Source organism: Microcaecilia unicolor, chromosome 1 (assembly GCF_901765095.1).
Source record: "Microcaecilia unicolor chromosome 1, aMicUni1.1, whole genome shotgun sequence".
In the NCBI taxonomy this organism is placed as follows: Eukaryota; Metazoa; Chordata; class Amphibia; order Gymnophiona; family Siphonopidae; genus Microcaecilia; species Microcaecilia unicolor.
In genome coordinates, this window is record NC_044031.1 from 644,431,021 (window position 1) to 644,446,159 (window position 15,139).

At 43.9% G+C, this 15,139-nt stretch overlaps 1 protein-coding gene across 2 annotated transcripts in view; it reads right to left on the reverse strand.

Moving 5' to 3' along the window:
• LOC115482310 (transmembrane protein 176B-like) overlaps positions 1-15,139 on the reverse strand; it is a 220,363-nt gene that overhangs the window by 155,610 nt on the left and 49,614 nt on the right. The window contains exons 5-6 of one of the 2 annotated variants that reach the window (XM_030222022.1): positions 4,883-5,116; positions 1,141-1,260 (exon numbers count right to left, since the gene is read on the reverse strand). The exons of the other annotated variant lie outside the window; for it this stretch is intronic. Of the exons in view, the coding sequence (XP_030077882.1) occupies positions 1,141-1,260; positions 4,883-5,116 (354 nt within the window). The remainder of the gene's footprint in view (positions 1-1,140; positions 1,261-4,882; positions 5,117-15,139) is intronic. 2 annotated transcript variants of the gene reach the window in all.

Genomic DNA, 15,139 nt, shown 5'->3' on the forward strand with positions numbered 1-15,139 from the left:
ATGTGGTAAAGGCGGTTAGCTTAGCGGAGTTTAAAAAAAGGTTTGGACGGCTTCCTAAAGAAAAAGTCCATAGACCCGTTATTAAATAGACTTGGGGAGAATCCACTATTTCTGGGATAAGCAGTATAGAATGTTTTTTACTTTTTTGGGATCTTGCCAGGTATTGTGACTTGGATTGGCCACTGTTGGAAACAGGATGCTGGGCTTGATGGACCTTTGGTCTTTCCCAGTATGGCAATACTTATGTACTTATGTATAACGAGCAAAAATTCTTTTCCATAATGCATTTAAAAAAAAAAAAAGGTGCCATGAGCTGCATAATAAATGAGATGAAAAGCATGCAAAGCAATTAACACAAATTTGCATTAAACATCACAAATCTCGGGTTATTTTCCTGTTAACATGCAGCTCGATGCGCCCAGGCACCATCTTAAAGGGGCTGGCGCTGTTAACAAGTCAGTGGGGGACCTCAATACCCCTAACCCCACCCCCAAAAAAACCACAGAAAAGACAAATGCTTAAAACCATGCTCCCAACCCCTATTGGCCCCCCAGGGCCTAACTTTAGAAGTCATAGGTGGTCTAGGGGTCACAGCACAAAGTGACTACCAGTTGCTCCCGAAGCCCAGAGCCAGCAGGGACAAGATGGCACCAATGGGGGGATGGTGTCAGGCAGGCTTAAGCAGTTGTCCCTTGTGGGTGCAAGGATGACCCCTGGACCGCCACCCTTAACAGCACAAACCCCTTTAAGAGAGGCTTCCCTGAAGCCTCAGGCGAGCCAGCAGGATCAAGATGGCACCAATGGGGGATGGTGTCAGGCAGGCTTAAGCAGTTATCATTGGGGGTGCAAGGATGACCCCTGGACCGCCACCCTTAACAGCACAAACCCCTTTAAGAGAGGCTTCCCTGGAAGCCTCAGGCTGCGTGTTACCAGCCCGATCTTCTGAAGTGCAGAACACAGCGTGCAAGGTTAAATTCCTTTTCCATGGAGTCACTAGCCTGAGGTTCTGTGTCTGCCAGTTAGGGACTCCTATTGTACACTAAGCTGTCTTAAAAATGCCATATTTTACTATAGCTTGGTAACTTCTCGCCTTAATCTTTGTGCCGACGTTTACTGTGTTCCCACCCCAACTCCTCTTACCTGCCGAGATGATTTACCACAGCACAAAACTTTCCAGCCATAACCCACAGAGAAGAAAGTGATGCACAACATAAGAACCATCAAAACCATCAGGATGATGTTAACACCAAAATCAAAAATCTGCAGAGGGTGGGGAGAAAAGGAGAAGAAGAAATCATCATCAAGTTAATAAGAAGATAATCAACTTTATCACCACTAGGATGACCATCATGTTACCACCAGCATCCCTTTGAATATGGTTTCTCATTGCTCGCATTTGTACTTGGTCTGCACAGTACACAGACCATATAAGGCAGGAGCTTTGATGGATTTTGACCAGAAGCCCTCAAGATGATTTCCACTTTCAACCTGCCAGACGACAGGTTCTCTGTAGAACAGAGCTGTCAGTTGATTATTCTCTTCTCTCCCCCACCCCAAACTATACACACACACACGTGAACACCTTTCCTAGAAGTGCATCAAGTCAATTCAGACAGACAGCACAGGAAAGACAGCCAAGGTATGAATCCTCCCTCCCCTTTTACTTTTTGATTATCTAATAGTATCACTGACTCCCTCTCCCCCCTCACAGGGCTTCTGCTTACGATATACCTGAAAAAATTAATGAGTTTTTGCCTTTGTGGCATATTTCTATTTGTATTTTAGCCTTTTGTTTTTTAAAATCGGTGCTCTGCACCTAACTTACCAGTGCTTGTTTTCTTCATTTAGATCCTTCCCCCCTCCCCCCATTATTAGAGCCAAAAGAACATCTTTCAAAACATCTCTCATTTCACCCTTTAACCACGCTGGCTGTTTGCTCTTCTTTCTACCTTTATTAAATACATGGAATACACCTGGTCTGGGCTTCCATGATAATATTTTTAAACATCCATGTTCGATTTAAATCCTAATCTTTGCAGCTGATCCTTTTAGCTTTTTTTTTTAATAGCATTTTCCTCTTTACCAGAGTTGCCCTTTTTAAAATTAAATGCTGCTACAGTAGATTTTTGGGGATTTCACTCCAGTTATTAAATCAAATTTGATGATGTTACGATCACTGTTTCACTGTGGACCCAACACTGTTACCTCTCTTATTATGTCCTACATTCCACTAAGTACTAGATCTAAAATAACTCCCCCCTCTTGTCGGTTCCTGAACCAGTCATTTATTATGTCCAGGCATGTTACCTCCCTAGCACTCATGTGACATTTATTCAGTCAATATCGAGTAACTGAAGTCACCTATTATACTGTTGTCCAATTTCTGTAAACATTTACTCATCTGTCTGTTCTGTCCTGGAGGACATAGTACAGCCTTACCATTATACGCCTCCCCTTCACATATGGAATTTCTACCCATAAGGATTCCACGCTATCTGTATCATGTAGAATATTTTTTGACTCAATTCCCTCTTTAACATACAGCGCAATCCCACCCCCAATTTGATCCACCCTATCATTGTGATATAAATTGTGAATTTGTTAACGTGCTAGGATTTAGCTATTTCTTTTTAATTTATAAACTGCTCTGAACTCCAAGAGGTTAGTGCGGTATATAAAGCACCCAATGTAAATATGTATAATATAATGTAAAAGAAGACTGAACTAGGCCTTGCTGTGCTTTCGAGAAGCTGTTAATGTTCTAGGCTGTAACAGTTATGTTTCAACCTCTGGCAGAAGTTTCAAGTTGTAGTCAGATTGTATTTGGATCTTAGGTTGTTATCTGCTTTGAATATGTGCGGCAGTTGGCGGAATGTAAGTACCCTTACCATTAAAACTATGGGGAAAGGGTGTTACACAATTTAAACTGGTTACATTGAGAAGGCAAATCTTGTCTCCATTGTGCATGCCTTGAGTACATCAAGACTGAATTACTGTAATGCATTCTACTCTGGTCTGACTACAAAGGGTCTACACCAGCTCCAATTGATTCAGAATGCTGCAGCAAAACTAATAGAAGTGACGTGACCACATCGCACAATTTTTGCTAAAACTCACTGGCTACCAGTACAATACAGGGCTAAATTTAAAAAACTGTCTGATCTTCAAGACCCTTAAAAGTAATGGCCCAGAGTACTTGAACAGATCTCCCTCTACACACCTCCAAGGACACCAAGGTCCTCCCACAGAGTATTCCTAACCACACCCTCTCTAAAAGACATTACATGATGAGATACCTACCAGCGAACCTTCTCTGGAGTAGCCCCCACAGTCTGGAATGCACTCCCTGAAAGGCTCTGCTTAACATAAGACTATATCTGCTTCAGGAAGCAGGTGAAACCTTGTCTCTTCAACCAGGCCTTTAATGGAAGTAACCAGCTTGCTAGTCACACACACACATACAACGAATGACACCTGCTGCATGTACTATAGGCAAACATGTTTATCTACTCCTTCCTAGATAAGATATTCAAGCACCTTAATGACATCAAAGTAAACCTTTCTTAAATTAATCCCTTATCTTCTCACTCTTGTTAATCTGTTACCTATATTTTCCATCTTTGCTTATACTCTAGGCTTGTAAAATGGTTTTATTACATATTATGTTGTAATTCCTCCCTATGCCACCCCTACCTACTTCCTCTGATCTTCAGGATCCTCCCATTGTAACTTCTTAACCTTCCTGCCCACCCTTGCCACTTCTTTCCTAAGGCTCTCTGAACAAATACTGTAAATATGAATTTTACTATTGTCCTATACAACTTGGGAGTTCTTTTAATGTGTTTTTATTATTTGTATAAACCACTCCGATTTGTGCTTAACAGCAGCAGTATAAAACAAGCGTTAACAATATTATTTGAATATTTTTACTGCTGTACACTGCCTTTGAGTGAATTCTTTCAAAAAAGGCAGTAAATAAATCCTAACAAAAGGTTTACTAGTTTGAATTTAAAAATATCAATAAATCTACAATTTCTCTTATCCCAGTCTTTAAGTCACCAAAGCACACAGCAAAAAATGTCCACTTACTTAGATGTCCTCTTCTCTCAGAGCTCAGCCTGAAAAGGGTTTGTTTCCCACTGCAGCTCCTTGTGACCCTAAGCAAGTCACTTAAATCTCCATTGTCCCCATGACCGGCTCAAGTGACTGTTGCACACTGTGGCAACAGTTGGTTTAGTGCCCCTCCCCCCATCTTTAAAGACATTTTTCTCCTCCGGAGTACCATTGCCGTTTAACCTAACGCTACCTGCGCCAGACCTGCATCTTCTCTGCTGCGCCCCTGAGGAAGTTATGTCAAGGGGGGGCACGTAACGTTAGGTGAAACAAAGCTGGTGCTTGACAGGGAAACGCTGCTTTTTAAATAAAATGGTAGGTGGAGGGGGAGGTGAGGGACAGTAATGAGAGAGAGGACCAAGGACAGAAAGGAATGTGCTACTGTTAACCACAGGCACAGGTTTCAGGCACTACAGGGGAGCAGATGAGGCAGGCTTTTGGTGGCCTTGAGGCTTGGCACCCTGAGTCAGTGCCTCACCTGGTCCATACCTTGAGCTGGCTCTGACTGCCCCAGGTACAAAACAAAACAAAAACCCCACCTTAGATTGTGAGCCCACTAGGGGCAGAGAAGTGTCTGTATATAATATGTAAACCACTTTGATTGTACCACAGAAAGGCAGTAATAAAAGAGTTTAAAAAATAAAGAAATAAATGACAGTGGATTTTCTTTTTTTTTTAATTATGATTACCACCACCATGTGCACATGCTAGTATACAGGACCCTAGAAGCCCCATCTACCTTGTCTAGTGCACATTCCTAATGTCTTACCATGAGACTTCTCAGCAGCTCCTTGCATTCATTTACTCTCCATTTGTCTTCATCATATACATTGTCATAGCTGGACGTAGGCTCATACACACGATAGGAGCGACGCACTTCGCATCTCTCTTTATAGAGCCAATCACTACCAATACGCCACCAACGAAGGTTACCTGCATGAAAGACAATTCCTGCTATGGCAACAGCAAAGCTCAAGAGATTCATCCATGGTGAAAGCAGGAGCTACAAAAAAGAAAAAAACCCAATGAAGGTAAACAAAACTAAGGGGAATGTGTCAGCATTTCATGATACCCAGTTTCCTTTTAGTATTAAAGTTTGCATATTATGAATACTAACCAGTGGTGGGGCAGGTTTCAAACTGCTCTAAATTTCCCTGAGATTAACACAAGTGACTTATAGGAAACCAGGATGAACCAAGAAGTTTTAAATATAGTAACATAGTAGATGACAGCAGAAAAAGACCTCCACGGTCCATCCAGTCTGCCCAAGATAAACTCATGTGTATACCTTACCTTGATTTGTACCTGTCTTTCTCAGGGCACAGACCGTATAAGTCTGCCCAGCAGTTTTTCCTGCCTCCCAACCACCTGTCCCGCCTTTCATCACCGGCTCTGGCACAGACCGTATAAGTCTGCCCTCCCCTATCCTCGCCTCCCAACCACCAACCCCTCTTCCCCCCACCTGCTCTGCCACCCAATTGTAGCTAAGCTTCTGAGGATCCATTCCTTCTGCACAGGATTCCTTTATGCACATCCCACGCATGTTTGAATTCCGTTACCGTTTTCATCGCCACCACCTCCCGCGGGAGGGCATTCCAATATAAAAATATATAAATAAATAAATAAATAAATAGAAGGACATGGGCACATGAAAAAAAAAAGGGGGGGGGGGGAGAGCAAGGATGGATAACTGCTTGGACAAAGTGTCTGAGGGTCCAGTGCCTCCCTCTACATGAGCCAATATCTTATCATCTTTCACTCTCCTCCCGCACCCCTACCCCATCTACCTTAAACAGAGTCTCCTAGGAGATCCTCAAAAACACTACCTTTAGCCCACTGAAAGCCTCTCTTCTGTTGGGACCTGCCTCTCCAATGTAACTTCTTGTTTAGGGGTGTGCGGGTCACGTTAGAGGACAGGATCTGGGAAGGCTGCAGGCAGCGACTCAATTGCTGCCGCTACCAGGGGCCTCCTAGGAGATAGACTGGGGGGGGGAGAGGAAGGGGGGAGGATAGAAAGAAAAGATGGATCTGAGGGTGGAGGGCAGGGACATAGAGATGCTGGACAATGGGAATAAGGTAGGGAGTAAAGAGGAAGACGGACCACAAGGGCAGGGAGGGAGAAGAAAGAAATGGTGGCCCTGGGGGTGGAGGAAGGGAAGAATGTGGAGCGAAGAAAAAAATGATCGACGGAGGGAGAAGAAAGAGAGAAAAAAAAAAAAAAAGTGTTGGACCACAGGGGCAGGAAGAGAGGGAACAAACAGGCAGATGTAAGGCTACAAAGATTTGGGGTGTGGAGGTTGTAAAGGAAATGGGCCAGAGGATGATAATAAATAGAGCAGGGTAATAATGTGGTAATGGGGAGGGAGAAAAAAAAAAAAAAAAAAAAAAAAAAAAAAAAAGACAGAAGGGATTAGGAAGCTGGGGAATGAAAATTTGGAGAGCTTAACAAGTGAGAAGGAAATGTAAAAAAAGTTAATAGTTGAAAAGTGAAGCTAGAACACTGCAGGTGAGAAAACAGGTGAAGTTTGAGTTGACAGGCATAAAAAAAGAAAAAAAAAAAAAAGAAGGAAAGAGCTAAAACGGTAAGATCAATATGTCAGACATGAAGGAAAAACAAATACTAAAAATTTTGCTCTTTGAGAAAAAGGTTTTGGGATAAGCGTCAATTTATTTGTTGTAAAAATCTCTGCTGCTTTCTGTTAAGTTATAAGTATTTCTGTGGCCTTGATGTATGATCTTATGTCACTGTATTTGTTTTATTGTAAACTGCTTTAAAACCCCAATTGTAATAAACAGTATATAAAATAAAACAAGAGGAGAAGAGAAATGCCAAATGGACAGCAGCCCCTGGAAAAAAAAAAAAAGTTAGAAGTCAGGAAAGCATAAAAGAAAAACTAGGACCAACATGATGGAAAAGTGTCCAGACAAAAAAGGTAATAAATTAAATTCAAAATAAATCATTTTTTCTAACTAGATTGTTAGTTTGGGAAATGTGCATTGTGGAAGTTTGTATTATGTTCAGTATAAGAGGAAATGCATTTCTGTTTTTATTTCTTCCATATTGTGAAACATGCCTAGTTTTACTTCTTGGGATTCCAAGTTAAATGTTCGTCTTCATCTCTCTATTTCTAATTTGTTATCCCTTGTTCTATATTTGGTGAAGGTAGGTTTGCCTGTGTTTTGTGTGTGGCCAAGGTATGTTTATTAAAAATGTGATATACCACCCATTTCTAAGTGTAGGTTCGGCGGTAGGGGGGGCAGGGGCTAGAGGGGGCACATTATAGCCCCCCCCCCACCCGCCGTTAACACTCCCTCCCTCCCCCGCCTACTGCCGTCACCTACCCCGAGGTCCGCTTCCTCCGGCTTTTTAAAATATTGCTCCATCCAGTTGGATGGAGTCTGACGTCGCAGCACGTTGACGTTACAACGTGCTGCAATGTCAGACTCCATCCAACTGGATCTAAAGATGCATGCAGCTTTCACAGCGCGCTGCACAACAAGGATGAAAAAGTTAAAGATCGCGGCTGGGCTGGCGGGGGGTTGGGGTCCCCCGCCAGCTGAAGCAATATTTTAAAAAGCCGGAGGAAGCGGACCTCGGGGTAGGTGACGGCGGTAGGCGAGGGAGGGAGGGTTAACGGCGGTAGGGGGGTCCGGGGCAAAATCTGCAGGGGCCCAGGCCCCTGTGGCCCCACGCAGATATGCCCCTGGTAGGTCATTGCAGTTTAAAAATAAAATACCAAGAAAAACAATTGAAAGGAACATCATTTTAAGACAAGAAAACCATTCACACGTATGGTATTTGTGGGCACGTAGCTTCTATGTAAAGATCTGTAGAAGTCCCACTTGTTCCATTTTATCAGTAGTGTGTCTATCGGTGTTTTAAGGCCCCATGTAATATTTGAAGTGCTGCCTATTCTTAGCAACAAAAATGATAAGAGGGGATCGTATGAGGAAAGGCTAAAGAGGTTACGGCTCTTCAGCTTGGAAAAGAGACGGATGAGGGGAGAAATGACTGAGGTCTACAAAATCCTGAGTGGTGTAGAACAAGTAGATCAATTTTTTACTCGTTCCAAAAGTACGAAGACTAGGGGACACTCCAGGAAGTTACATGGAAATACTTTTAAAACAATTAGGAGGAATTTTTTTCACTCAATGAATAGTTAAAGCTCTGGAACTCTTTGCTGGAGGACATGGTAAGAGCGGTTATTTGTTTTATTTATTTGTTACATTTGTATTCCACTTTTTCCCACTTAGTAGGCTCAAAGTGGCTTACATAGTTCGAGAGGTGGTTACAGATTCCGGTGTTAACAAATACAGTATAGGGGTACTATTACAGTGACAAGTACAGTAAAGAAGTATCGGTAAATAGGTTGGGGTGATTCAGAGAAAATGTTAGGTGTGATCATGCGTCGGGGTTGAAAACTGTCCGTTTCCTGATTAAAATGCCATATTTCATTATTCGGTGTTTATGTCAGATACTGTGGGGTTTGCCTTCTTGAACAGGTGAGTTTTTAGGTTTAGGTGCATATGTAAGAGAAACTTGACGCGCATGTTGATTTATACTTCAGGTTTTTACAACTTGGGAAGAGTTAAGTACGTTCTGGCTGATTCAATTGTGTTTCTAATTGGTAAGTCGATTAGTTCAGACATATAGCTCAGAGCCAGACCATGTATTATTCTGTGAACAAAGGTACAAATCTTGAAGGCGATACATTCCTTGATTGGTAGCCAGTGTAGTTTTTCACGGATGGGTTTTGCGCTTTCAAATTTAGATTTTCCATAGATAAACCTGGCTGCCGTATTCTGAGCAGTCTGTAGTTAGCGTATGACAAGTTCCTGGAGGAAAAATCCTTAGTTTGCTATTGAGGCAGACATGGGGAAGCAACTGCTTGCCCCGGGATTGGTAGCATGGAATGTTGTTAATAATTTGGTTTCTGCCAGGTATTTGTGACCTGGCTTGGCCACTGTTGGAAACAGGATACTGGGTTAGATGGACCATTGGTGTGACCCAGTATGGCTACTCTTATGTTATGCATGTAGGTAGGGGTTTGTAGTTTTAATCATACAAATTAGTGCTACTGTTGTATATGTTTGCTACATGTATATCTAAAATAAAACTTGAAAAAAAATATATCCTATGTGCCTGGTGAGGAGAGATTTATTTAGCTATTGCTCAGAGAATCTGAATAAGTTTTTCTATAGTGTCTTTTGAGAAATGTCCCACATCTGATCTGCACTTGTTGGTGAGAGTGTGTGTGTGTGGGGGGGGGGGGGGGGGGGGGGGGGGGGAAGTGGGTAGATAAAAGTAAACATGATCTGATTCCACAAAATCTAACTCATAAGAACTGCTATACTGCGTTGGACCAAAGGTCTGTGAGGTTCATTATACAGTGAGCCATATATGTGAGCATCATCTGTCTGGGTGTCACAACTGGGGGACAGGGAATTAAAATAAAATGTTGAGAACCACTGCACCAGAGCCTCAGCAGTGTTTCTAGTAGCTCAAGGTGAATTAAATTACCTGCTACAACTACTACTACAAATCATTTCTATAGCGCTACCAGTCGTACGCAGCGCTTCACAATTGAACATGAAGAAGAGACAGTCCCTGCTCAAGAGAGCTTACAATCTAGATCAGGACAGACAGGACAAATAAGGGATAAGGGCAGGACAGACAGATAGGACACATAGGGATAAGGGACTATTGAAAAGAGGAAAATAAGATAAAGGTTACGAACAAGAGAAAAGTTAGGAGTCAAAAGGAGCATTACAGGTGGGCCTTTAGCCCGGATTTGAAGACGGCCAGAGATGGAGATTGACGTAGCGGCTCAGGAAGTCTATTCCAGGCATAAGGTGCGGCAAGATAAAAGGAATGGAGTCTGGAGTTAGCGGTGGAGGAGAAGGCTGCAGTTAGGAGAGATTTACCTAGTGAACGGAGTTTCTGGGAAGGAGTGTAGGGAGAGATGAAGGTGGAGAGGTAGTGAGGGGCTGCAGAGTGAATGCACTTATAGGTCAATAAGAGGAGCTTGAATTGTATATGGAAACGGATAGGGAGCCAGTGAAGTGACTTCAGGAGAGGGCTGATATGAGCATAGCGACTTTGGCGGAATATTAGTCGTGCAGCAGAATTTTGAACAGATTGAAGAGGAGAGAGATGGCTTAGTGGAAGACCTGTGAGAAGCAAGTTGCAGTAGTCTAAGCTAGAGGTGATGAGAGTGTGGATGAGGGTTCTGGTAGCGTGCTCAGAAAGGAAAGGGCGAATTTTGGCGATATAGTTGAAGATGACCCCAAGGTTACGAGCAGATGAGACAGGAAGAATGAGCGTGTTGTCCACAGAAATAGAGAATGGGGGAAGGGGAGAGGTTGGTTTAGGTGGGAAGATAAGGAGCTCAGTTTTGGACATATTAAGTTTCAGGTGGCGGTGAGACATCCAGGCAGCAATGTCCAGACAGGCAGGCAGATACCTTGGCCTGGATTTCTGTCGAGATTTCTGGTGTGGAGAGGTAGATCTGGGAGTCATCCGCGTAAAGATGATACTGAAAACCGTGGGATGAGATCAGAGCACCAAGGGAGGAAGTATAGATGGAGAAAAGGAGAGGTACTAGGACGGATCCTTCAGGTACACCCACTGACAGTGGGATAGAGGAAGAGGAGGATCCACCAGAGTATACACTAAAAGTACGCTGTGAGAGATAAGAAGAAAACCAGGAAAGAGCAGAGTTCTGAAATCCAAGTGAGGATAGCGTGCCAAGGAGTAGGCTGTGATCAACAGTCAAAAGCAGCAGAAAGATTGAGAAGGATGAGGATAGAATAGAGCCCTTTGGATTTAGCCAGGAACAGATCATTGGAGACTTTAGCAAGTGCTGTTTCGGTTGAATGAAGGGGGCGAAAGCCAGATTGGAGTGGATCAAGAATAGCTTGAGATGAAAGAAAGTCGAGGCAGCGACGGTGGACAGCACATTCTAGTATCTTGGATAAGAAAGGGAGGAGGGAGATGGGGCGATAGTTGGAAGAGAGGTAGGATCCAGTGAAGGTTTTTTGAGGAGTGGGGTGACTATGGCATGTTTGAAGGCATCAGGGACAGTCGCAGTGGAAAGTGAAAGATTGAGGATATGACAGATGAAAGGGATGACAGCAGGAGAGATAGTGTTGAGTAGATGAGTGGTGTCTCTATGGGCTGCTGCTGGTCTCCCTCCCCCCCCCCCCCCCCCCCGCCCATCTTAAAATGTTCCCAGTGGCCACCAGCCACCTTCCCTCCTCCCTTTCATATCTTAAAATACACACACACAAAGTTAATAGCAGTGTGGTTCCCTACTGGCCATTAATATATTGGAAGTGCTATTTGAGGGACTCCACTAATGTACTTTTTTTGAACAGAAGGTTTGGGGGTGGGGGGGGGGGGGGGGGGGGGGGGGGGGGGGGATGGAAATCCTAGAAGGACTCATTACCAGCAGGGAGAGACTCATCAGGCTCTGTCTCTGACCCTATGCAAACCTAGGCTAAAATCAGACATTGTTGAGGATGCTTTTAATCCTTAACCCACCCAGTTGTTCCTAAACCTGGTCCTGGAGGCACCCCTGCCAGTCAGGTTCTCAGGACACCCACAATGAATGTTCAGGTGAGAGAGATCTGCATGCACGGCTTCCACTGCATTCAGATCTCTCTCAAAAATATTCATTGTGGATATACTGAAAACCTGAAAGTCTGGGGTGCCTCCAGGACCAGGTTTGGGAACCACTGCCTTAACCCCTTACTCACCTGTTAAATACTCATGTTTTTAACCATTCCCTTAATAAATCTCTCCCCCTAATCTTTTATTTGTTCCATGTCTGTCTTCACTAGTACTGCAATACAAAAATTAGTAGAATACAATGTGGGCTCAAAACTCAGAACCAGATAGGTCTGGAACAGGGTCCAAAATTTTCAAAAAAAAAAAAAAAGAAGATTGCAACCTCTTAATTCTGTAGTTAGCTTTTCCATCTTTTGTAGGGAGGGTTGGTCTTTTCCAAAGTCTAGCAAGAACACACCTTGTTGCTAATACCAAATTCTGAATCAGCTTAACAAAACTTTTACCTAGTGGTAAATTAGAGTACCATGGAGGTCTTCCTATCAGGGATGATTAGCAGGAGATTTGCTTTGGTTGTTTTCAGAACTGATCAATAGTTAGCTGACATTCACTGCATTCGTTCAACCCATACACTTCTGCCAAGCATCCCTCCATCCCTCAACCCGCATAATTTTAATTCCCACACCCAAAATCCCTCCAGTTCAATCTCTCACCTCACCCCTCACCATCTTCCAACATATTCCCATGCTCCCCACACTCACCAGGGTACCCTGCCCTCCCTCCCCCCTACAGACCCCCTATATGTAGCACCCCTGAAATAATTGCTTATCTGCATAATGTTCTCAATGAATAAATCAATCTTCCACTAGTCCGCATAAGTCTGTTTTCCTTCAGGAAGCTTGCTTGCCAGAATTCTTACCCTGATCCACCACCCTCTGCCATGCTGAATCCGCTCTGGGTTCCTTGGTGATCTCCAGTAACTTCTGAATTGGAACATCTCTACACCCCAAAGATTGCAGTGTTAACCATGCTTCATCCGGGGTCTTTACTTTGTGCGATTTACCATCCACCGTTAGCCACATCCCAAATGGGAATAGCCACCTGTATCGGATCCCCTTTGACCTCAAATATCGTGGCTTCTCAAAAGGATAGACGCTTTTGCAAAGTAATTCATGCCAGATCTTGAAACACCCCAATCTTACAGTTCTTCCAAAGAATCTCTTTTTGCTGCCTCGCTTTAGACAATATCTTCTCCTTCATGGGGAAATCAGCAAAACATACTACAATGTCCCTCGGGTTGGATTCTCGCTGCGAGCCAGCCACTCTATGCGCTCTCTGGATGCGGAGGTCTGGTAGTAGACCACCTTCCTCAGGATTCAAAATGTACCTACACAAAACTCTTGAATCACTGCTTCACAATTGCTAAATATATCCAAGACAGGGACTCCTTTGAATCGCAAATTGTTTCGGCGCAACCTATTCTCCAGGTCTTCCACCTGCTCCCTGAGTTGTTGCAATTCCAGTGTGTCAGTATTCACTACTTTATGCAATTTCCCCATGTCCTGCTTAAGAGTCTCCATCCCCTCCTCCACCTCACCAACACTCATTCCCAAGTTGTGAATTTCAGCCCTAATTTCTCTCAGGGCAGTTTGTATATCCATTCAGACCCCCGCCAGATCGGCCTTTAGGTCCTGAAACCAAGCCACTACGTCCAATTTTGCAATCTTGCCAGCTTCAAGTCCCTCCTCAGCGTGCTCCTCCCTGGCCGCAGCCGGGCTCGCCGCCATCTTTGATTCACACTCTGCTCGGGCCCCCCGAAGCCGCCGGCGTTTTCTTACTTTGATCCATCGAAAAATGGAATCACTCCAGTCCCTTCTTCGGCGGCATAACTCAGGAACCTTTCCCCTTCGATCCACGCTTCGGGATGCTGCTCAAGTCTGTGGGATTTGCTCGCTCTTAATGCACCAACGGAGCTCCGCGTTCAAGCTGCCATCCCGGTCCCTGACGTCTCTTCCTCTAATGTGTAGTATCATTAACCATGATATACTGTATTGATGTGTGACTTTTCCCATATTCGGGGTCTGAATATCCTTTAAAGGTGCTGTTTGATCCTGCTTTGCTGCCAGCTTGAACTGCCTTTCCGTTATATGGATTTGGGACTCTATGGAGCCTTACCTTTTGTACAAGTTATCTACCGCCTGTATGATATATTCTATAAGGACATCCAATTTTCTCTTGATATGCAACAAATTTTACTGTGTGTGTGTTTTTAAAAATATATATATCTCTAGCACGACCTAGATTTTCTAGCCCAAGTCCCATGTACTGTTTGGTTATACTATGTTCCTATGCGGATTACTTTACCCTCGTTTACTAATGGAGGGGATAGGCAAGGAGGAGGATGTTGCTTAGTGGCAGATTCCTAGGGAGGGATAAACTCCGCCTTTAAGGGATAGGAATTGGTGATTTGTTTTGGGGGGGGGGGAGGGGGTAATTGGGGTAGGGAAGGGTTGGGAGCTGCAGTTTACTAGTCCAGGGGTACAGAATTTGTTCTTAATGGAAGGGGAGGGTTGTGAGCTGAGGCAGCCCTTATCAAAATTGGTTTACTGGTTGTCTGTGGACCTCTATTATGCTGACACTGTGAATGAGACTCGGACATTTTTCAGCCATAATGGAAGAAAACAAATGTCCAGGACTAAAACTAAGACGTCTTGAGCTAGACCTGTTTTTATAACAAATAAGGCACAAAAAGGTGCCCTAAATAACCAGGTGACCACTGGAGGGAATCAAGGATGACCTCCCCTTATTCCCCCAGTGGTCACTAACCTCCTCCCACCCCCAAAAATGTGATGAAAAAACATTACTTGCCAGCCTCTGTGTCAGCTTCAGATGTTGTACTCAAGTCCATTAGAACAGCATGCAGGCCCCTGGAGTAGTCTAGTGGTGGGTGCAGTGCACTGCAGACAGGTGGACCCAGGCCCATACCTCTCCCTACCTGTAACACTTGTGGAGGAAACTCACCAGAAACCCACTGTACAGGTGCCGCCTTCACCCGTAAGGGCTATCTATAGGAGCGGTGTACAGTGGGAGGCCCAGCACACAAGGTAAGGGAGCAATGGTCAGATGAGTGGCTGTAAGCATTTTATGAAGTCCACTGAAGTGCCCCCCTAGGGTGCCCTACTGCTTTCCTGGGATGTCAGGGGGACCAGTGTACTAAAAATGCTGGCTCCTCCTACATCCCAATGGCTTGATTTTGTGTGTTTTGCACTTAGATTTTTTTTTTTTTTGGGGGGGGGGGTGCAATTTACAAAAAATAAAACATCTAAATCACAAAGCCTTCTATTTTCGTAAACAAAAGATGTTTTTCTTCTTTGAAAATGACCTTTGCTATTCAGATTTTGGACGTTTTTTTTGCAAAAACATCCAAAGTCAGACTTAGACATCATATCGAAAATGCTC